The 20,047-nt window shown below is 57.5% G+C and overlaps 3 protein-coding genes across 4 annotated transcripts; all 3 read right to left on the bottom strand.

Annotated features, from left to right (window-relative positions):
• Nucleotides 1-821: 821 nt before the first annotated feature.
• Nucleotides 822-5,074, bottom strand: LOC113423045 (rho-related GTP-binding protein RhoG-like). The gene is made up of 2 exons (XM_026684263.2): nt 4,848-5,074; nt 822-3,291 (listed from the first exon to the last, which is right to left on the bottom strand). The coding sequence occupies exon 2, from the start codon at nt 3,268-3,270 to the stop codon at nt 2,695-2,697; it is 576 nt and encodes a 191-aa protein (XP_026540048.1). The 5' UTR covers nt 3,271-3,291; nt 4,848-5,074; the 3' UTR covers nt 822-2,694.
• Nucleotides 5,075-6,127: 1,053 nt separating this feature from the next.
• Nucleotides 6,128-10,502, bottom strand: ITGB1BP2 (integrin subunit beta 1 binding protein 2). 2 transcript variants are annotated; one of them, XM_026684262.2, is made up of 11 exons: nt 10,323-10,502; nt 9,905-9,954; nt 9,554-9,610; nt 9,068-9,201; nt 8,682-8,800; nt 8,270-8,325; nt 7,986-8,056; nt 7,509-7,611; nt 6,885-7,007; nt 6,693-6,755; nt 6,128-6,463 (listed from the first exon to the last, which is right to left on the bottom strand). In XM_026684262.2, the coding sequence occupies exons 1-11, from the start codon at nt 10,384-10,386 to the stop codon at nt 6,242-6,244; spliced, it is 1,062 nt and encodes a 353-aa protein (XP_026540047.1). In that variant the 5' UTR covers nt 10,387-10,502; the 3' UTR covers nt 6,128-6,241. The 2 variants fall into 2 exon arrangements, with proteins under 2 accessions (XP_026540047.1, XP_087828433.1); XM_087972307.1 differs by lacking the exon at nt 9,554-9,610 and having other exon boundaries at nt 10,323-10,460.
• Nucleotides 10,503-11,136: 634 nt separating this feature from the next.
• NONO (non-POU domain containing octamer binding) lies at nt 11,137-17,251 on the bottom strand. Its single transcript, XM_026684261.2, is given in 12 exon segments — nt 11,137-12,026; nt 12,524-12,598; nt 12,601-12,632; nt 12,840-12,882; nt 12,975-13,077; nt 13,360-13,444; nt 13,531-13,727; nt 14,007-14,102; nt 14,670-14,971; nt 15,437-15,630; nt 16,574-16,745; nt 17,070-17,251. Coding segments are annotated over 11 exon segments (1,410 nt in total). The 5' UTR covers nt 16,719-16,745; nt 17,070-17,251; the 3' UTR covers nt 11,137-11,888.
• Nucleotides 17,252-20,047: the final 2,796 nt, after the last annotated feature.

Raw genomic sequence — 20,047 nt, 5'->3', positions numbered from 1 at the left:
GAACGTCCCTAGAGCGGCCCGTGCCGGCAAGCGCCGCCTCCACCTCCTCTTCCGGTCTCCTGGTTAATTGTTCTCCCTGGTTGTTTCTTCTCTCCTTGGTTTCCACCCGTTGCTTCCTTTGCTTTCTGCTGCTTTGGAGAATCGGTTGACCCCCTTCAAATATTGCAACGCTGCTGTCATGTCACCCCTACTCGTTCTTTTCTATTCAACTCTAGCCACACATCCCCAGTTCCCGCAACCGTTCTTCATGTTTTAGCCTCCAGTCCAGTGGTGGGATTCAAATAATTTAACAACAGGTTCTCTGCCTTAATTTCTTCCAACAACCAATTCACCAAACTGCTCAGAAAGTTAACAACCGGTTCTCCCGAAGTGGTGCGAACTGGCTGAATCCCCCCACTGCTCCAGTCCCCTGATCTTCTTTGTGGCTCTTCTCTGCACTCTTTCCAGAGTCTCAACTATTGTGGCGACCAAATTCCAAAGCATTATAAAGCGGTACTAACAATTCACAGGATGTTGATTCTATCCCTCTGTTAACGCAGCCTAGGATTACTTTGGCTTTTGGGGGCAGCTGCAGCACACGGCTGGCTCATATACAAGTGATCCTCCGCTTGAATGTAAGCCACACCCCACACTGGACTGATGGGGGCTGACGTGATCCCTCCAGCACCCCACCCCCACCCCCCCCCAGCACGGCTGCGGAACCCAGAGGCTGAGAGCCACGGTTGAGAGTCCAGCCAGAACCCGGGGCTCCAGAAGGATTGCGCTAAAAGAGCACCCCTACTCATCCTGCCCTCTCCCATAATAAAGAGCAGCAGCAAAAGAACCAAGAAACTGCTTTATTACAATTTCATTCAGCATAATTTAAAAATAACTCTGTTAGTTGCCGTACAAATGTACTTTAAACCATAAAATCAGTTGCCAGTGTATGTTGGAAGTACCACGATGAGGCCGTCCACTCCCTGAACCTCAACCGTCATTTGAACCAGCCCAGCTCTGCCTGGAGAAGCCTCTTTCCCCAGGGAGAGTCCGGTCCCACATCATCAGGCTCAGGCAGGAGGAAGCTTGGAACACCATTCAGAAGACGTTTGGCAGTGCCAGGGAGACCAAACTCTCATGTAACATCACAACCTGGTTGGAAACAGTTATTGCTACATACCCTGAGGATGGTCAGATGTAGGGCAAAAGTTCCAGCCCAGAATCTCAGCTGGGCAAAGGGAAAAAGGAGACTGCAGCATGGCCAACGTTAAAGCAATCGAGTGAGATTTGCGTGACGAGAATGAGAACTACACCGGATTTGCTCCTGGGCTAAATCACCAATCTCGCTGCGACATCAGCATCCATGCAAAGAGGACAGCTCCCAAGTATCACCATTCCACATTCAGGCAAAATTTCCTGGTCACCAGTGCAGATCAGGATCGCAGGCAGAATAAGAACGTGGTTATTTGGAAGAGGGGTTGGGAACAGAGTATTACATCTCAGCATTCTTCCTAAAGAGAGGCTGCTCAAAGCATTTTATCCAGGAGATGCTGTCAAGCATCCGGCTTTCCTTAATCAGCTGAAGATGCCCAATGATGGACACAATCAAGAGTTTCTTACTGTTGCAAAAAGAAACAAATTGCATGATGCTAAGAAATGTGTGTTTCAAGAAGAAAAGTTGCATAATTCATTCTAAAGAAAGCAGTTAGTATTTCAGGCAATGTTAGACTCATATGCATCTCTATGGGGACCAGGTGGCCTAGAAAGATTTAAGCTTCTACTAAATTAGTGCATCAGTTTATTAGCACTCACGCCTGAATGTTTAAAAGTAGTTGAGTTTTATCTGCAAGGGAAAAAGGAGAACAGAAGGCACACAAAATGGCTGCTTTGAAGCAGCACAGCTTTTAAAAGGTTTGATGGCCAAGACCTTATCCTGCATAGCAGGCAATTTCTTACCCTGAAACTCAATCATAATCCCGAAGGGTAATTGTGGCATTTAAGCCAAGAAAAATGCCAGTGCAGAAAAACCATCAGAGTGCCTGATGTCCGCCAGCACAGTTAATCTAGGCCTGTGTGGGTGTGTGGGTGTAAGGAAGGGCACAATGTGGAAACAGAAGCTCAGCTTTCCAAGCCTTGAAAGCCGAATACCTAATGCCAGATCCCAGAGCTGTTCCACAAAGAACCCAGCCTGATTCTTTGATTTCATAAAGACCCTCCGGGGGTTGCTCATCGCTCAGTTTGCAAGGCCTGTTGGCATGTCTGCCTGCCTGCAATAATGGAGAGGTTTTAAAAATTGTATGGTGCTTTTGAAAACTGTGACAGACCGATTCTGCTACTGGAAAGGCACAGCCCTGCTCTCCATGCGGCTGGAAAGGAAGCAACGCTGGTGTCAAAGGAAAGCAGATCAAGGCCTCCTTCCGAAAAGACTCTCTCTCTTGGGCAGAGAACCCTTGGCTTTGAAGGCACTCCCTCGCTTTGGACTCCTCCACAGAAGAGGAGGAGAGTTACGTAGGGACACACGGAGAGTTCGCCCGGAGGCCGATTCTTAAGGCTAGAGCCAATACGTTCATTTCTGTTGGCTCAAAGTGGCAGCTGGACTGCAAGAGGACTTGCTGGAAGAAAGTTCTCTTTAAAGCCATTAGTGCAAGAGGCCATTAGTTAAGGAGATGGACCGCAAACACCCCACGCCTTCAGTCTGCGCTGCCCTCGCCTTGCCGACTACAACAGCAGGCACTTCTTGGAGTTCTTCTTGGTCACTGGATAGAGAACGGCGCGCACGGCTTCTGCGAATACTTCCCTTACCCCTTCCTGGTTCAATGCTGAACACTCCAAGTATTTGACTGCCCCGATTTGTTTGGCTAGCGAAGTACCCTGCTGGGGGGTGGTAGGGCCCAGGCTTTGCTCCTTCAGCTTTTTCACGGCCTCTGCATTACTCCGCAGGTCCCTCTTGGTGCCCACCAGAAGGATTGGCACATTGGGACAGTGGTGGGAGACCTCAGGATGCCATTTGTGTCGCACGTTGGCATAAGAGGAGGGGCTGCCGATGGAAAAGCAGATCACAAAGACGTTGGTCTGTGGGTAGGAGAGGGTGCGCAGACGGTCATATTCCTCTTGTCCAGCCGTGTCCCAGAGGTTAAGGCTGACCATCCGCCCGTCCACCGTCATCTGAGCACTGTAGTTATCAAAGACGGTGGGGATGTACTCCTCCGGGAAGGCATTGGTGGTGTAGCTGATGAGCAGGCAAGTCTTCCCCACGGCACCGTCTCCGACCACCACGCACTTTATGGTCTGCATTCTTTGGCTTGCAAGAGTCCCCTGCAAACAGAGATACAAATTAGAGCAGGGGTCCCCAAAGCCTGGTCTGTGGCATGCCAAAAGCCGGGCCGTGCACACCAATTAAGCCCTGTCCACGGGATGCAGGCCCCTTGGGGTCCATGGAAAAGCCTCTCTCCGCAGAAGCGGTCCCGGTGTCCAAACGGTTGGGGGCCACTGAATTAGAGGGAAGGCAATTCATGGAAGGAGATCCTTTCTGAACAAAGAACCACCTGGAGACGGCCAGAAAGGGTCACTGGGGCTGGACAGCTTCTTTGCTGTGGGGCAGGAGAAAAGGGCGGCTTCACCTGTCTCCCGCCAGCAGCATCACCATCAGAAAGGGAACATTTGCATTTGCAGGGGCACCGGAAAGAAAATTCTTCCCGAAGAAGGCTGGGCCTACAGAACTAGAGAGCAGCAGGTCAGGCTCCTTCCAAGAGGTACAGAGACAACTAGTCTCGAAAACCTTCTACTTGATGGCATTCGACAGTTTGCTGCTCCAGCATGATGCAGCATGATCTATTCCAGCAGCCGGAGGCAAGAAAGGTTTAGAGCATGGATGGTGGAAGCTCAGAACCGTTTGGTGCTACCCGCAGAGGCCTTCGGCTAAGAAAGAGAGAACCAGCACAAAAAGCTAAGCGCAAGTTATTGCACAATTGGGCTTGTGGACAGAAAGTCTACCTTGCGAGGCCCTTGTAGTCCCTGAAAGGAGCCGACTCCCAGCTCTTCCCAGCAGACAGCCAAGCCCTCCCTCCTCGCCAGGGGGACCCGGCCCCTTTGCGCTTCCAAGTGGGGGTTGCCAAAGCAGCTCAAACAAGCAAGGGCTTGCCGGGCCTTTCTTCAGGAGGTGCCCCTTGCTTCTCAACTCTCCGGTTCTTGCCAGGCACAAAAGCGGGGGCGAAGATCTCAGGTCCCAAAGAGCCAGGATGGCCCAACCGGGCAGGGAGTCCCTTGGCGACCTTCCTTCCCAATCCTCCCGCCAATGCTAATTTCCCCCTCGAGGGACGGAGAAAACCCGCGGCGACTCCGCTCCCTTCTGCTAACCGTGGAGGGACGAATAGCGGCTCGGGGCTCCGAAGCAGAAGCCACGGCTCACGCCCAGCCCGGTTCCAAGCGGACGAGGAGGCTAGGAGGGCGTCCTTAGAGGAGGAAGCCGGCCCGGGTCCCCGGGCTCCTTATCGCTTTGCAGCTGCCGCCCATCCGCCCAGCGGCAGCCGGCGGGGAAGGTCAGCCCCGCAGGACCGGCCTCCGCCAAGCAGCCTCCCTTCTCCTCTCGGCAACGGGCCCGGCGCCCTTTCCGCCCCCGGGGGCCTCGCAGTCCGGGGAGGGGCCCCGCTTCCCTCTCGCGGACGGGACGCTCATCCACCACGCAGCGCCGGCACCCGAAAGGCTGGCCCGGGCCGAGGCCGCTTCCGGGAGGCGGGCGGGCGGAGGGCCCTCCGTCCCAGGCGAGCCGAGGCCGAGCTGCGCCCTCCGGCCGGCCGGCCGCCTGCCTGAAAGCCGCCGCGGACCCGGAAGAGGCGGCTGCCGGCGGAGGGCCGGGGTCCCGCCGGGCTTACCTGCGTGCCGCGCGCGCCTCCCTCGCTGCCTTCCGGGCACCCCCGCGCAGCCGCCGCCGGCCAAAGTCGAGCTGGAAGCGGCTGTGGGAAACCGCGCCCCCGCTCCCGGCCCAGGCACTGCGCATGCGGCCTCACGCCCCGCCCCTTCGAGGGGAAAGGCCAATGGCGCGGCTCGCCCGGGCCTGCCGGGAAGCGTAGTTCCTCTACGGTGGCCGCTAAGCCTGCCCTTCCTGGGCTCGCGCGCCCCGCCTGCAGGTGGCCGCGGGGCCTGTCCGCTGCGGAAGGTTTGGGCTCACGCGGCGTTGATGCTCGGGGGCTCCGTGCGCGGCCCTCTCCGACCCGGCGTCCCTGCGATGCCGCCGCCTTGGCCTCTGGCAGAGAGAAACGTCGCCCTGCCTGCCTGCCCGCCGGCGGATTGGAGCCTATCGCCGGCCTCGCGGGGGCGGACGGGCGCCCCCTCCTCTCGCGGGTGTCAGGCGAGGCTGCTTTGGGCAGGAGGGTTCGAGCGAAAGGACAGCCAAAGCCCCAAAGGCCGCGTTGAATTCCAAGGAGACGGCCGGGAGGCTGCATTTGCGCCCGGTGCCCTTGCCCAGTGAGGGAGCCCCGCTCCTCGCCCTCATGGCAGCCCTGCAAGCGGTACTGGAGCGGCCGCAGGCTTCGTGTCGCCTTGCAGCAGGGACAGCTGTGCCCTCCTGGCACAAGGACCGCTCCGAGAGCGTCTGCACCGGAGCCGGGAAAGTGGCAGAAACCCCTGGTGCCCGAGGAGAGGCTGGCAGACTGTGGGGCTGGGGTTCCAAGCGACCCCAGCGGTACCCAAGCAGCAGCAGCAGCGGGAGATTCCTGCAAAGAGGAGGAAATTTGCTGGTTTCCAGCTGAGCCTCTTCCTTCCCGACTTGGAGAGAAGGGCATACATCTTCCAGGCTGCTGGTGCCTTTTCAGAAGACGCCTTTCTTTGAAAAGCAGCCAGCAGAATTATTCTGGTTCTTTGGCTTAATGGACAGTGGAGACCTTGCTTGCATACCTGGATGCCCAGGGGATGGGGAAGCGTTCCCTTCCCACCTGGCTGCTGCACACATTGGAGGAGGGCTTGCACACAGCAGGGCAGCCCATGGCTGGCTGTGGCCCCAGTCATCACCAGTTTGTATTGGGAAAGAAGTCTGATGAAGAGCATGGCTGCATAAAGCTCTAGAGAAGACAGGAGGTAGCGTCTGCACAGTATACATCTCCCTGCGCATGCACACACACACACACACACACACACCACTCATGGGCACACTCACTAGCCGGAGGCCTGTGACTTCCTCCCATTGAAAGAAGCTGCTTTTATTTCAGGACAAGACGGGGGGGTCTCCAAGGTGGTCCTGCTCCTGCAGCCCAGAGCCAGCCCGGCCCCCTCAGTCCTCGTCCTCAGACCAGCCCAGGCTGTCGTCTGACTCCTGCAGGGGGTCGTCTGGGGAGCTGCCTGTGGCGGCCTCCTCCCGGGGCAGTGGCCGAAGGGCCTCGGCTCCGCTCTGCGGCTGCTCCAGCCTAGCCCAGGCAACGGGGCTCGCTTTCCTCAGGGCGATTTCCACCTTGGAAGGCAACAGGCTGGCGAAGCTCTTCTCCATGCTGATGACCTAGAAGGAGAGAGCCAGCAGGAAAGCCAGCTGGATCAGGCAGCCCCCCACCCCCAATGTCTGTCCTGGCACTATGAGGGTGGGAAAGGGCCCTGGAGCCTCACAAATGGAGGACCTCATACACACGCCCAGCCTTTTCATGCGAGCAATGGAAGGAAGAGATCAGTGGGAGTCCGGGGGGGGGGGGTGTTCTCAAAAGAAGAAAGCCAGCCACGCGAGCCAAACCTACCCCCCAGAGATCCAGCTGGGCCTGGAAGAACTTCTCTCCCTCAAAGGCTACCTGGATGTCCAGCTGCAAGACAAGAGGAAACCCCCTCAGCCCCAGGACCTCTGCCCGTCCTGTCCTGCAAGAGGGGGGATGATCGCAGCGCCTAGCAGGCCGCCTCTGAGAAGCAGCTGTGCCCTCGCCCCCCCTCCTTACCCCAGTGCGGTTGGCCTGGATGGAGCTGAGGTGGGGCAGGGGGGTCCTGGCATAGAGCGTCACCACCACTTGGCTGCTGGTCTGGTGCCAGTCCTGCCGACAAGAGACCAGCTTCTTGCCCTCCTGTGTGGCACAGAAAACCAGCCAGTCAGCATTGCTGCCCCCTCTTGTGCAGGAAGCCCCAATTCAGAGGACGGGGGCCTTCCGGACTGCAGCCCCCTTGCAGGACCCCCAGCAGGCAGAAAGCCTCCGCGGGGACCTCAAATGGGACAGGGGGAGCATCAGCCCATTTCCCCCCTTCTAGGCTGTCCAAGGGCACCCCCTTTCCTCTGTGCCTCCTGCTCTGCTCCAGGGAGACCCCGTTGCTAGAAGGTGGTGCCAAGGGAGGGAGAGCAGAGGATGCTGAAGGAGGCTGCTTTTCTGGGATCCAAAAGAGCTTTGCTGGCAAGAAGTCCCCACCCACCCCCCACACACACTTTAAAGCCCCTACTTTGCAGGTCTGCCAAACATACTTGGCAGCAAGGCTGGTCCCACCCCTTGCTGTCCGGGCAGAGTGGCCTCCCGCTTCCCTCTGGCTGCAGACCGGGCCACAGACAGGGCTGGGGCTGGGCACAAGACCCTCACCTGCCTGGGCACCCAGGTGTGCTTCCCTCTGCTGCAGCCCTTCTGCTCCAGGAATGCGGCAAAATCCGTGGTTTTGATTCCACAGCAGCTCCAGTATTTCATGCTGAATGGATCCCGGCCGGAGGGGAGAGAAGCAGAGAGCTGGGGCAGCTACTTATTTGAGTAGTTAGGATAGGAATCCCTCCCCCCCCGCTGCGGTTCCAGATGGCTCACAATAGGCGGGAGAAGCCTCCCCTCGACGGCGACAGTGATTAAGACGGCAAGAACTGCAGGCAGCCTCTTCTGCCCCCTGGGAGTCGCAGGCAGCTCTTGGGGGGAGAGCTACAGCTGGAGGAGCCGTCCAGATGGGCCAACATGGAGGGGCAGGAGGGTGGTGGTGGAAGAGGCTGGGTCCCATGGCAGACACCCCCGTGGCCATCACAGCCGAAGGCAGGGACTTTGGGGAGGAAGGGCATCCTAGAGGCCCGTGATGCTCACCCCTCGTGGAAGACGGGCACCCCTGGGTGGAACAGGCAGGTTTCCGTCTTGCTCTCCTCCTGCTGGAAAGTCTGCAAGGGGAGCCGGGCAGGAGAAAGGAAGGATCGTTCAAGTGGTCAGGAAGAGGCCGCCCGCAGCTGCCAGCCCCCTCCCCCCGGCTCTTTTGGCCCAGCGCTCCCCAACTTCTCTCTCTCTCCTGCAGTGGGCAGGCAGGCTGTTTCCGCACCAGCCAAGGCTGCGCCCAAAGGGGAGGTTAGAAGCCAAGCAGCCCAATGGCAACTCACCACATGGCAGCCAGCATTTTTGCAGGCCGTGCCGGTGCTTGTCTCTGAGCTGCCCCCTGCGAGGCAACCAGAAAAGAGCAATTGGGGCCTTGCAAGTCTGCTGGAGCGCAGAACTGCAGCTGCCCCCAGGATCAACCACCCCTGCTTGCGAGGGACCCTGCCCTGCCCCACAGCCTCTACCGACTGGCCAGAGGCTCGGGACCTTCCCAAGGCAGGTTTGGAGGGCTGCAGCTTCCAGCGGTCTCCCCTGGTTCCCCGCACAGCTTCCCACGGCCGCACAGAGGCACAGTGGGGCCACCTGGGGCACTTGTACTCCCCAGTCAGTGGGAAGAGAGTGGCCACTTAGCAGCTCAGCTGCCTGCCCCCACACTGGCTTCGTCTTCCCCCCAGCAAGCCCCATAGGGTTTCCCACCGGGGCTGGCCGAGCCGTGCGGGGCAGGCTGCGTGGCCGTGGATGTGTCCAGCTTCTCCAGGACTTGCTGCAGCGCCGGGGCCACCTTCACCAGCAATGGCTGCTTGGGCTCGTCGGAACTGGAGGCCAAAGAGAGGGCAGAATGTGGGCGCGGAGGAGCCAGTTTATGTCAAGTTAGGCAAAAGGGGTGTAACTCCTTCTGCCATGCCCGCCACATGGACCAGTTCCTACAGCGCATGATGCACAGATGGGAAGGGAAGCAGATAAATGGAGCCTCCTCGTGCAGAGGAAATATACCTGTGAAAGGGAGGTCTTGGCTGCTTCCTTACCCCAGCCCAAAGCTGTTGGCCCCGTCAGGCTTCTGACCTTGATAAGAACCTCCTCACCTGGGCCTCTCCCGCTGCAGCACCTCAGCGGACTTGGGCTCCGGAACAAGGTCTGCAGTGCATGGCTTGGCCTTGGGTGGGGCTTCCTCCGGCTCCGGGGGCTTCTCGTGGCTGTGGTAGCCTTTTGTGCAGCCCTTTGGAGGGAGACGGTTCTTCGTTATTTCAAGGGCCTGCCTGGCCTGCCAGCCTTACAAAACGCGCCTTTGGAGGATGCAGTTTGCAAGGGAGACACTGAACTGCAGACCTCTAGCGGAGGCTGGAGTTTGGATGGCAACGGGACCCTCCTGCCATGCCCTGCTGTCACCCTCCCCCCTTACTCCACCTTTCCCAGATGGGGAAGGGTGTGATGTTAGGCAAAAGGCCACTGGAAGCAGAACGGCTGAGAAAGGCAACTGTGGCTGTGCAGCCAAAGCTACGAGGATGGCAGCCCTCGTCCATCTGACAGGATGGGCACCCGGCACCCCCCAGCACCTAAGCACCAGCTACCTTTATGGAGAGGAATTCAGAGAAGTCGGTCGTCCGTTTCTTGCAGCAAGACCAGCCCTAGAAGAAGAGGGAGCAAGTGCCATCCGCAGCGGTGTTGCCGTCCTCCTATCTACACACTGCCTTCCTGCCTGGGGGTGGGGGGAGGGCAGGAGCAATAGGGGCAGAACGGGTGCCTTGACATGGAGGGAGGGGGGCAGAGCAGTAGATCCTCCACTCAATGGGGAGGTCAACCTGTACAACGGCCCTCGTCCTTCTGGACCCTCCCTGCCCCACTGCTGCAGTTCCATCCATGGCTGACTGCAGGGAAACCCGGTTGAGCCCCCACCTGCCCTGTGCAGTTGGACCCCTCACCTTCAAGGCATCATGGAAGATGGGGAAGCCTGGGTGGTGGAGGCAGGCATCTGAGGGAGGGAGGGAGGGAGGTTGGTTTTCTTCCAGCAAGCAGCTTCATTTGCCCCCCCATCCTTCCATCTTGTCCATTCCCTGGCTCTTCCCTTTTCCAAGACTGGCGCTCCTGATCAATTCCCGGCTCAAAGGCAGGTGGGGGGAAGCCCCACTCCCAGTTGTGGGCCTGCAGCTCCTTCCCCTTCTAGAGCTCTCCCCCGCATGGGGATTTGCTCCCTCCCCTCCCGAACATCAGCAACGGGGGGACTGCCTGGCAGGCAGGAGTCAGGGAGCCCTCCACAAGTGTACCCCCTCCCCCATGCATCCCAGCAGACAAGGCCCAGCTGCAGCCGTTCCTGGGCCAGCCACCCTCCCTGCCCCGTACCCTGGCTGTTCCTCTCCGGGTCAAAGCTCTGCCCGCAGCCTTTCCGGTAGCACAGCAAGGCCATCGCGGAGTCTGGGCGGGAGGGACCAGGCGGCTCAGCTATCTTTAGGAGCGAGGGCCGCGAAGGGGGCCTCAGGCAGCCCAGAAAAGGGCAGCAGCTGCTCCACCACTCACCAGAGGGAGGGGCAGGCCGGGGGGCTCCTCTGCTCTCTGCCTGGGTAGAGCTGCCTCCAGCTGTCGCTCAGATGTGGAGCTACTTGTTCCCCCTTGCCTGGTGCAGCCCCCACCCCCATGACAAACAGGAAGAGAAGCAGCCAACCGGCAGACTCCTTATTCCTTATTCTGGGCAGCCAGGAATCCCCTGCCAGTCCATTGTCCAAGGAGGGGAGGGCTGAGCCTGCCTCTTCCTCCATGTCTTGACTGCAGCACAACTCCCCCCGTTTATACGGGGCTCCCCAGACATCTGCTCCAAGGGGCTCCAGCCAAGGGGCTTCCAGGGGGCTGTTTCCCCAGAAAGTGAGTGACCTTAGCTGCCCAGCTCAGTCTCCGCGTCTCTTGGCTCACGCTGCTCCAGGTGTTAGAACAGCCAACTCCCAGAATTCCCAGCTGCCCTCGGGGGCAAAGGTACCCTGGGAATCTGGAGGTGCACAGCTCCAGGAATGGCCCATCACCACCTTCCCAGCAGCAGCAGCAGGAAGAGGCTGGGGGTCCCGGGACTGAGACCCTCCTCGGAAGGAGGAACAGCCTGTGGCCATTTCCCAGATTCCCCACCCGGTAATCAGAACCCCAGGAGACACCAGAGATGGACACAAGGTGAAAAAGTCTTAAAATCGCTTTTAATAATAATGCATTCCTGTAACAATCTTGAGACAAACTCAACCTGTTAGTGGACGATTACAGCTCAGGTTCACACATTTACTTCTACACAAGACGGGTAAAGTTAGGGTTATACAAACAATTGCTTCAGCTGAGGTTTTTTTTTAACAAGAAACTCTTTTGCGTTTTACTATGTCCAATAGATTGTACTTTTCTACCAATAAAAAAGAAAGAATGGTACAACACTGAATAATTCATCCCAGCACCATCACCACTATTGAGCCCTCTTGGCTGCCCCAGAAGACTACAGGAAAGGGAAAAAATGGTCCAGAGGAAAAAATAAAAAGCTACAAGTTTAAAAAAACTATTCCCTCCCCCCACCCCACATGATCTGCCGTTTGTGGAGGAGCCACGTACAGGACCACGGGCCTTGCCCCAGTGCTCGGAAGGGCCTTTTCGAGGCCTGGGGGAGAGCTGGTGGCCTCCAGGGACAGCCTGTGGCAAGGGGCTTGGGGATGGGAAGGGAGGAAGAGGGCCAGGGGTCCTAGCTCGGCCCATACACTACACAGCTACCAAAGCCTCCTGGGATCCAGGTTCACATTGCGTGCTTGCAGGAATGCAACCCTCCTGGTGTCAGCTGCACCGTTTAGAAACGGGACCAGACGCCTCTTGCCTTGGCCAAACTCCTGGGGCTCAAGAAGGAGCTAGGGGTCTTCTTGAGAGGAGAGCCAGGCCCTGGACCCTTTCCTCTTAATACCGGCGACGCTTGTTAGGGCCAAAATCTCCCCCAGGAGCCCCCCGGTTGAATCCCGGTGTGCTTCCTCCCATGGTGCCCAGGCCTTCCATGGCCCCGCTCTGTCCAAAGCGATCGGGTGGTGGTGGAGGGGTCTTGTGCAGAGAGAAAGGAAAGATCTTGGTCAGAAACAACCGGAGGCCCAGAGATTCAAGGCGGGGGGGTCTCTTTCCTGCTTTATGGAGACCCACAAGGGGGCCTCAAGCAGGTCTCAAAGCTTCCCAGGGGAATCCCTGTTCTCAAAGGACCTGCCTAAAACAGAAAACCCAGCTGGGATCCTAAAACCCATCCCACCTCTAAGAGTAGCAGCTCCTGAAAGAGATTCAACCTCCTCCAAGCTCGGAGGTTTATGCTGCCAGCCCTCCTTAAGTTTGTCAGAACAAAAGGCCCGAAGGGGATCCCAAAGCCAGTTAATGCCCTTAAGAAAGGGAAGCTATCAAAGGGACCTTGCTCTGAATGTTGCAGCAGCTAGACAACCCCCCTCCCGCCCCCAACAGCTAAGAAAAGCTGACTTGAATAGAACTCATAATTCTGTCCCCTCTCAGCTCTTCAGCACCCCCCGCCCCGCGGACGAGAGCTCAGTTAACCTCACCATTCCCATGGCTCCATCAGGGATCATTGGTCCAGGGCCAGTCGCAGGCGGGGGTCCTGCAGGGACACTGGTGCCCCCATGGCCCCCCTGTTGTTCATTCCTATTGCACCTGAAAGGCAAAGCAGGGACCCCTCCTGAGACCCAGCTCAGCCCCCTCCCCCTTCAGAATCCACCATAGCAACCCCCTAGTTGTCTCCCCAAGCCCGGCCCCATTGCCCACATCTCCCACCAGCTCAGCTACAGGCAGAGACCCCGACCGGCAGCCTCTCTCGACCGTGTGTGCGTGCGCACGTGCCTGGGCATCTCTGCCACTTACCTCCCATCCCCATCTGCCCCATGCGCATATCGGGAGGCTCTCTCTGAAACAGACAGACAAGCCCAAGGTGACTGGCTGCCCCTGAAGTCTCCCTCCCTCCCTCCCTCCCGTTTCTGCCCGTAAAGCCTCCCTTACCCCATCAGGGAAGGCGCCCTTGAACCCCTCCTGCTGCCGCCTCATCATCTCCTCCTGCTGCCGCCTCATCTCCTCCTCCCGGCGCCGGCGCTCCTCTTCTTGCCTGCCAGAGAAGCCCGGAGTGGTCTCCCAGCTTCAGCAGCCTCCCTGCGGATTGGGCCCCTCGGCCGCGTCTCAGCCTTGCAGGCTGCATCCACTAAGCCCCCAAAGGACCATGGGGGGGCATTAATTAACCAAGAGATCAGTTAGCTGGGAGACCTTTAGCCAAGGGCTCCATGGGAAGCTTCCCTGGCTAAAGAATGACGGTGGTTTTTCAGCTCTCTTTAGGAATCCATCTTCAACCTTCTCGCTGTACCAGAGCGGCCTTTGTCAATTCGCTGCTCACCTGAGTTCCAGCTGTTTGCGCTTCTGCACCTCCTGGTTGTGCAGCTCTTCCATGCGCCTGAGCTCCTCCTGGCGCCTCATCAAATCTGGAAGGAGGAGGAGGAGTTTGGGATCCAGGCTGGGCTGCCAGAAGCGACCCCCACAGCCAGTATCAGTAAGTTCCAGCACCCACCTTGACGCATGAGCATGACCTGGTGCTCGTGACGAGCCGCCTCCATCTCCATCTCCAGCTTCTCCCGGGCCTCCTTGATGTTGCGGTCCACTTGCTCTTGCTGCTGCTTCTCCATTTCGATTAAGGCCTTCCAGCGCATGGCATACTCGTATTCGAAGGAGCCGGGCTGTGCAAAGCGGGGAGGCTGCTCACGCTCCCTGCGGGGACAGAAGGCCGAGAGCCATTCGTTCAGGAACTGCAAGCCCTCTAGCAGAGGCCTCCTCAGCCGGCAGAGCCTGCAGCTCCACAGCATCCAACCTGCTGATATCATCAACTAAAGGCACCCGAACTGCAGTGTGGACAATCATTCCATTTCCACACTTGCTTTGACAAATGTAAGCGTAACCCAAAGGATTTCCCTCCGTGAGTGCATGCCGGGCATTAAGGACACCTGCTTCCATCACAAAGGTGCCACTTGGTCTCTCCCCAGCACCTACTTGTGGTATTGCTGGTTTTTGATGACCAGCTTTTCCGGCAGTCCTTCCTCATCATCATACTGGTCCATGGGCTCCACTGTCACAGGCCGAGGGAACCTTGAAGAACAATTTGAAAACAGGCCAACCTCAGGGGCAAAAGCCAGAAAGTTAGCAACAACCGTGAGCATCAGACATTCCCTTAATGATTCCCTTTCCAGAATGGAGGGTTTTTTCTTTGACAGTTAATAGCAACTGGTGCTTCTTGAAGCCAGCGGAGCAACCAGAAAAATCGATTCTTTGGATCGAAGCATCGAGTTACCCAGTACAGACCCTAAGATCCTGCTTTGCCAACCGTTCTCTTCAGCTGCTCAGAGGTTTATCTCAGAAGCAGCCTCTGTGGAAAGAGGAGTCAGCTTCCCAGGGAGCTGATCTGAGCATACACACACACACTTCTAGGCCGCAACGCCTTTCAAAAACGAGCATCTCTAAAAGAGGAGGACGCAGTTGCTGTGTGCATGTCCTCTCCGCTTTGTCAGCCCTACTCACCAGAGGCAAAGATAATTCCCCAACAGGGACCACCAAAGTTGCACAATCCCATTTACAACTGCGAACACAAACACAGAAGATCAGCCCTCTGGCCGCAAGCCCACCCAACTGACCCAGAGGGTCCCTCCCCGTGCTTACGTAGTCAGCAAGAAGGACCCCTCGCTGCATCTGTCCAGAGCTTTTCTGGCAGCTGGTTTTCCCGAGAACTCCACGATGCCTTTCCCGGAAGGCCGGCCTCTGTCGTCCACAATGACCACAGCCCTCTCGACTTGGCCAAACATGGAAAAGGCCTCTTCCAGGAGCTCATTAGACACGAACTGTGGCAGGTTCCTGACAGTCAGTGATGCGCTGTGGCAAGCGAAGCGCACACGCAGCTGCTTCCCACGCAGAGGCATGTTGTCCAGCTCCACCTTTGCAATCTCAGCCAGGGTCCGCGTTTCCTGAGGGCAAGACAGACGTGCAGGCAGGCTAAATAAAAGGTGCTTCTGGAAGAACTGCATTACGGTAGTCTCAAGAGTATTTGCATTGTAGCCAACAATTGTTAGGTGGATTAAAGTAAGGTACAAATTGAATATGTAAGATTTTGCTTTGTAAGTAACCAGATGCAGAAAAAGCCCCAACATATGCCTCCTTCCCACAAGAAAGAAGACCCAAGCAGCCAGATCGCCGAGGCTATTCTCCAGCGTTTTCAGACCTTTTGTGCAGAAACAGTGGCGATAAATGACAGCAACAGAGGCGATAAATACCTTCTGGAGGGCCAACAGCCTGAAATTTGCTTGCATCAAAAACACGACACGTGGGTTGCAGGCTGCTCAAAGAATAACAGTTATCCTCTTCAAACTCATTCAGCTTAGCTCCCCCGAAAGCCCCGGGACAAGCAAGAAGAAATGGCTCTGGTCACTCACCAGCCTGATGAAGCCAAAGCCTTTGTCCTTGTGAATGAAGACTTCACCGGCTTTCCCATATTTTTCAAACATCTTTCTCATTTCCTCCTCGGTGATATCAGGTGGCAGGTTTCCCACAAAGAGGCGACTCCTTTGGGTGAAGGTCTTTTCCCCAGGTTTTCGGAAATTCTTCAAGTCAATCGTCAGGCCTTCATCTGAGGAGAAGGAGATATAAATTCATTCTACAAAATTGAGCAACAAATGATGACTATTAACATACTGCAGAATACCATGGGCTGGACCTTAACAGCACCTCCAGGTTACAGCCACAGGAAAGAGCCACCCAAAACTACCCATGCCTGCTTCTCCATGCAACCAGAAAGAGAATTCCCATTGCAACCTTCATGTTATGTATTGGAAGATTACAAATGCAACAACTGCAGACCACAACAACTGCAAGATCAGATCTCGAGCAGCTACGTTTATTTACAAGGGGATGCGAGTGAGAAGGTTTTCCAGCTCTCTCCTGTAGATCATGTCTTAATAATAAAATCGCTTAAAAACTAGCTAACCCATTCTGTGACTCGTAAACTAATCTGAAGGGCCACCCTAGATTCAGAAAAAGCTTTAAGGAGTCTATATATTCTTGAAATGGAGATAAAGATTCTAATCCTAATATGTGAGAAAAGGGGCATCCAAGACATCTCCAGTCGCCATGGGCCTATTAAGGCGGCAATATAAATTCAATAAACAAAATCAGTCCAAGGGAAGGACGAGCCAGAGAAAGCAACTTGCAGTAGCAGCCAAGGAAGCGTGATTTCTTTTTGCAGCCAGCGGCTCCTCCAGGCCGCGTTCAGGGACAGGAGCGAAACTGCGCCTGGCAGGAACCGACTCCCAATCCGGCCTCTGGTTTCTTGTTGGGGTGGGAGGCGAGGGAAATCTAAGCCACCTTGGTCCGCAGCGGTTCGGACTCCCCGCACTGGGCCCGGCCAGCAGCCCGGGCAGCGCCTGCCTCGACTGTGCAGATGCTGCCGGAGACGCTCAGCCGCCAAACGGCCGTTCCCGCTGCTTCGCCGGCCTTCGGGTGCGTCCCGGGGCCGAGCGCCTTCCCTGCAAAGGGGCCGCCGGCTGGCCCATCCACGCCGGCGGGCCACTCACTCTGGCTGTTGAGCTGCTGCCCGTTGGCGGGGGCGGCCTGCTGCTGCTGCTGCTGTGGCGGCGGCTGGTGGTGCTGCGGCGGCGGCGGCGGCTTCCGCGAAGTGTGATTCTGCTTCTCCATGGCGAAGCCCTTGTTGCCCTGCATGCTTGGCCGGGGCGGAGGGCCGGCTCCCTGCGGGCGACAAGCCGAGAGAGAGAACGCGGGCGCCGTTCAGGGAGGGATGCTTGCCCCGCAACCCCACCCCCCCGGGACCGCCGCTCCCCCCCGGCGCTTCCGGGGGACTACAATTCCCAGCGCGCCCTGCGATCGCGGCCGGCGGAGCCGCAGTCCCCACGCTCCCCGGGGAGCGTCCGGGCCCCGCCGCGCTCTCCAGAAGCCGGCCGAACGGAGCGAGGCAGAGCCGGGGTCGGAACCTCGAGCTCCCCCCCTCCGCCAGAAGAGGCGCTTCGCGACGCCCGCCCGCCCCCGCCGCCCGGCCTTCCGCGGCCTCCTCACCTCAGGCGAGCCGACGAGAAGGCGGGGAGGGGAGGAAAAGGAAGAAGGAAAAAATGGGGGCGCGCGAGGCCGGAAACCGTTCTCTGATGCGTGCTGGCCCTGTCCCGCCCTCTCGCGTATTGGGGGGCCTAATTGGCTGAATGGCCGCTCCAATTCTTCCGCTAAATGGCCGCCATGCCTGCCGATCTAAAGGCGAAGGCAAACCGAGCGGGTGGCGGGGCTTCCGATTGGTCAGGCGCTCTGCTCCCCCAGCCCGCGCAAAGCTTAGCCAATCGGCATTCGAGGCGCTTTCCAGTCATGTTTGAGTGAGTGGTGAAAAAGGGACAAAGGGGCAGGAAAAGGGAGGGGGCGAAGAGCGAGTGACGTGAGGCTCCGCGAGGTCCGCGCAGGCGCACAAGGAAGCGTACCGCTTCTTAAAGGGACCGCGGGCGGAGTCGAAAGCATAGCGGTCAGCCGGCGGGGCCGCTAGGGTAAGGCCGCTTTCCAGGGCCAGTTAGAGCGCGGGCGGATCGGAATTAATCTTTATTCAAGTACACCACATGCAAACCTCGCAGAACGTTGCTCCCGATCCAGCTGGTATCCAATGTCTTGCCGGGGCGGGGGGGCAAACCACCCTTTTCCAGTAAAGGTCCTAGCTAAGGTTTCCAGGCACGTTGCAGCAAAATGTGCGGAATTGCTGGGCTGGGCAAGGATGACCCATGAGTTCCTTGCAGTTGTTTCCAGCCGTCGAGAGGGGAAGGGGAGAAGCCCAACCTTGCTCTGGGATCGTCTTCTAGGGCGCCCTGATGTGCTCAAAGGAAACCAGCTGGCCAGAATGCAAGCCAGCCCACCAAGGGGTGTCCGTCCAACGAGAGAGGTCCAGTTTTAAGGGGGAAGGAATGTGATAGACAAATCATGGTTAATGGCTGTTCTCCCCATCCTTAGATCAGCTCTAGCTATGCCCCTTCCCTGGCTGCAGCCATGGGGCCTGCTCTTTCCCTCACCCACCCTCTGCCCCCAGGTTGCCCTCTTGAGGTACGTGAGCCACTCTGGAGAAGGTGGCAAGTGAAAAGACGTGGCAATGCCAGTTCTTTAAGTACCAAAGATCAAGAGTCTTGCCAGAAAGACCAGGTGCCTGGTGGGTAGAGCAGAGGTGCCAATGCTTTGCCTGACCTGAGCCAGCCTAGAAATATCAGGCGATGGAACCAGCCAGCCCTTTTGGCAGAGAGCCCCTCCTAGACAGAAGCCGATTCACTCTGCACCTTCAGATTTTTAACCTGCTAACATAACCCTGCACGGTTATAGAACAAAATGAAGCAATATCTCAACTTCTTCACCCTTACAGACCCCCATAGAGAGCCACCCTTGCCACAGCTCTGCAGCTCCCACAGCCCTGGAACTGTCCACCCTGAGCTACATTGCATGCGTGGCTGCCAGACCAGATGCTGCGCTTCTCCCTTCTGGCTGCCTGGCCTCCCTGGGAAAGCAGCAGGAAATGCCATGTGCCTGGAGGCTGTTGCAGCAGGAGGCTGGCAGAGAGGAAGCTCAGAAGGGGTGGGGGTGGGGAAGAGGCAGCAATTGAGCACTCCGCAGTTGTTTACCCTTGGATCTCAGAAACGCCATTCCTAGCCTGTGCACTGAGATTGGTGGAGGGAGGCTGGAGGACCGCTGAGACATGTTTTGGGGTGGAGCTGCTCCCGGTGCAAGATGGGCACACACAAGAGGGGGCAGGCAGGCATTGTCCAGCTCCTCAGGCAGCTCAGCCTTTCAGGCAGCAAAGCCAGGGCTTCTCGCTCCGCCCACCGAGGCCCCAGACCATGATTCCCTCTGGAGGTGCTGCTGAGCCCCCTTGGAGAGCCAGCCAGGGCGAATGGGGGAGGGGCCAGCAGTGCAGAGAGCAGGACTCTGCTGAGGGCCGGCAAGAGGGCCGGGCCAGGTGTCATCCCCCGCCCTCTTGGCAACCAGGGAAAAGCCTCTGAGGCATCCCCCAGCTTGATTCCAAGGAAGCCCCTTCAATGGCTGCCTCTCCCCAGGGACCAGCTTGCGCATGTCACGGGGCACCGCACAGAACTTTGCCGGGCTGGGTCTGCCAGGTCTCTGCATGTTGGCCTGGGGAAGAAGTGGCCCTTTCTGATGTTGGCCCCAGCCAGGGTCAAGCTGTGTGGAGCTGAAAGTGGCCTGCCATGCTATCTTTTCAGAGAAAAATGCAGGTTGGGAAACACAGTTGCAGTCCCTGTGAGGAGTGACCAAGAGGTGACAAGCCTCCATCATTGCCACCCAACTAAGATTGGCACTAATCAAAATAATTTTGCTTCCCTTTCAAGCAACTTAAAGGCAGATGTGTGCACCCTCTGCGATTGAGGGGTATCGGAGAACAGTGGCCGGTTCCTACAGCACACAGTGCCTGACTGTCGACTTAATCCATATTTATAACATGCTGGATTCACACAAGCCGAAGTCAGAAAAAAGCAACTTGGATAAAATTAACTAAGATAAAGATAAAAAAGCAGCAAAGATAAAATGAAGCAGGAGGCTTGTGATTGACCTGGTTGGCCATGCCGTGTGAACACGCGCCAGAGTGACTGGGAGCAATTCCTTGGGCGCTCTCTTTTGCAAGGGAGCCCATGGACACCGCCTGATGTCACAGAACATGGAATGCTTCATTGGTTCCCGCAGAGGCTTGAGGATAAAGGCTTGCCCGCTGGGAGCCTCCTTCAAGAAGCCGTGTGGAGCCCCCAGTGGTGGCAACAGGCCCAGAGTGGTGGCCACGCTTGATAAGTTTAAAAATAAATCCTCTTTGGAAGCTTGAGGAATATTTGACTGGATCTGGAAGTGCCAGGGCAAAGCACGAGGGGGACGTTCCCAGCCCCCCAGAACCCTTTCCAACCAAAAGCCCCCCCGCCCCGCCAGGCTGGCATCCTTGGCCTGTCCAGGCACCCCCTGCAGCTGCCCACCGGTGGGGAGGCCCTTCTTGGAAACGGGACCAGGGGGTCCTCAAT

The sequence above is a fragment of the Notechis scutatus genome, chromosome 10 (assembly GCF_049901735.1).
Source record: "Notechis scutatus isolate UNSWTSFEM ecotype Mainland chromosome 10, rNotScu1.2, whole genome shotgun sequence".
In the NCBI taxonomy this organism is placed as follows: domain Eukaryota; kingdom Metazoa; phylum Chordata; class Lepidosauria; order Squamata; family Elapidae; genus Notechis; species Notechis scutatus.
The sequence above is the reverse complement of the archived record's forward strand: the minus strand, read 5'-3'. Positions and strand labels throughout refer to the sequence as shown.

What these genes read in the sequence shown, in the direction of transcription:
- ITGB1BP2 (XM_026684262.2), bottom strand. Translation starts at nt 10,386, where the DNA reads ATGGCCTTGCTGTGCTACCGGAAAGGCTGCGGGCAGAGCTTTGACCCG. An exon ending in CCCGGAGAGGAACAGCCAGG is followed by an intron (nt 9,955 to 10,322) that starts GTACGGGGCAGG and finishes TCCCTCCCTCAG; the next exon opens with ATGCCTGCCTCCACCACCCA. An exon ending in ACACCTGGGTGCCCAGGCAG is followed by an intron (nt 7,008 to 7,508) that starts GTGAGGGTCTTG and finishes TGTGCCACACAG; the next exon opens with GAGGGCAAGAAGCTGGTCTC.
- LOC113423045 (XM_026684263.2), bottom strand. Translation starts at nt 3,270, where the DNA reads ATGCAGACCATAAAGTGCGTGGTGGTCGGAGACGGTGCCGTGGGGAAG.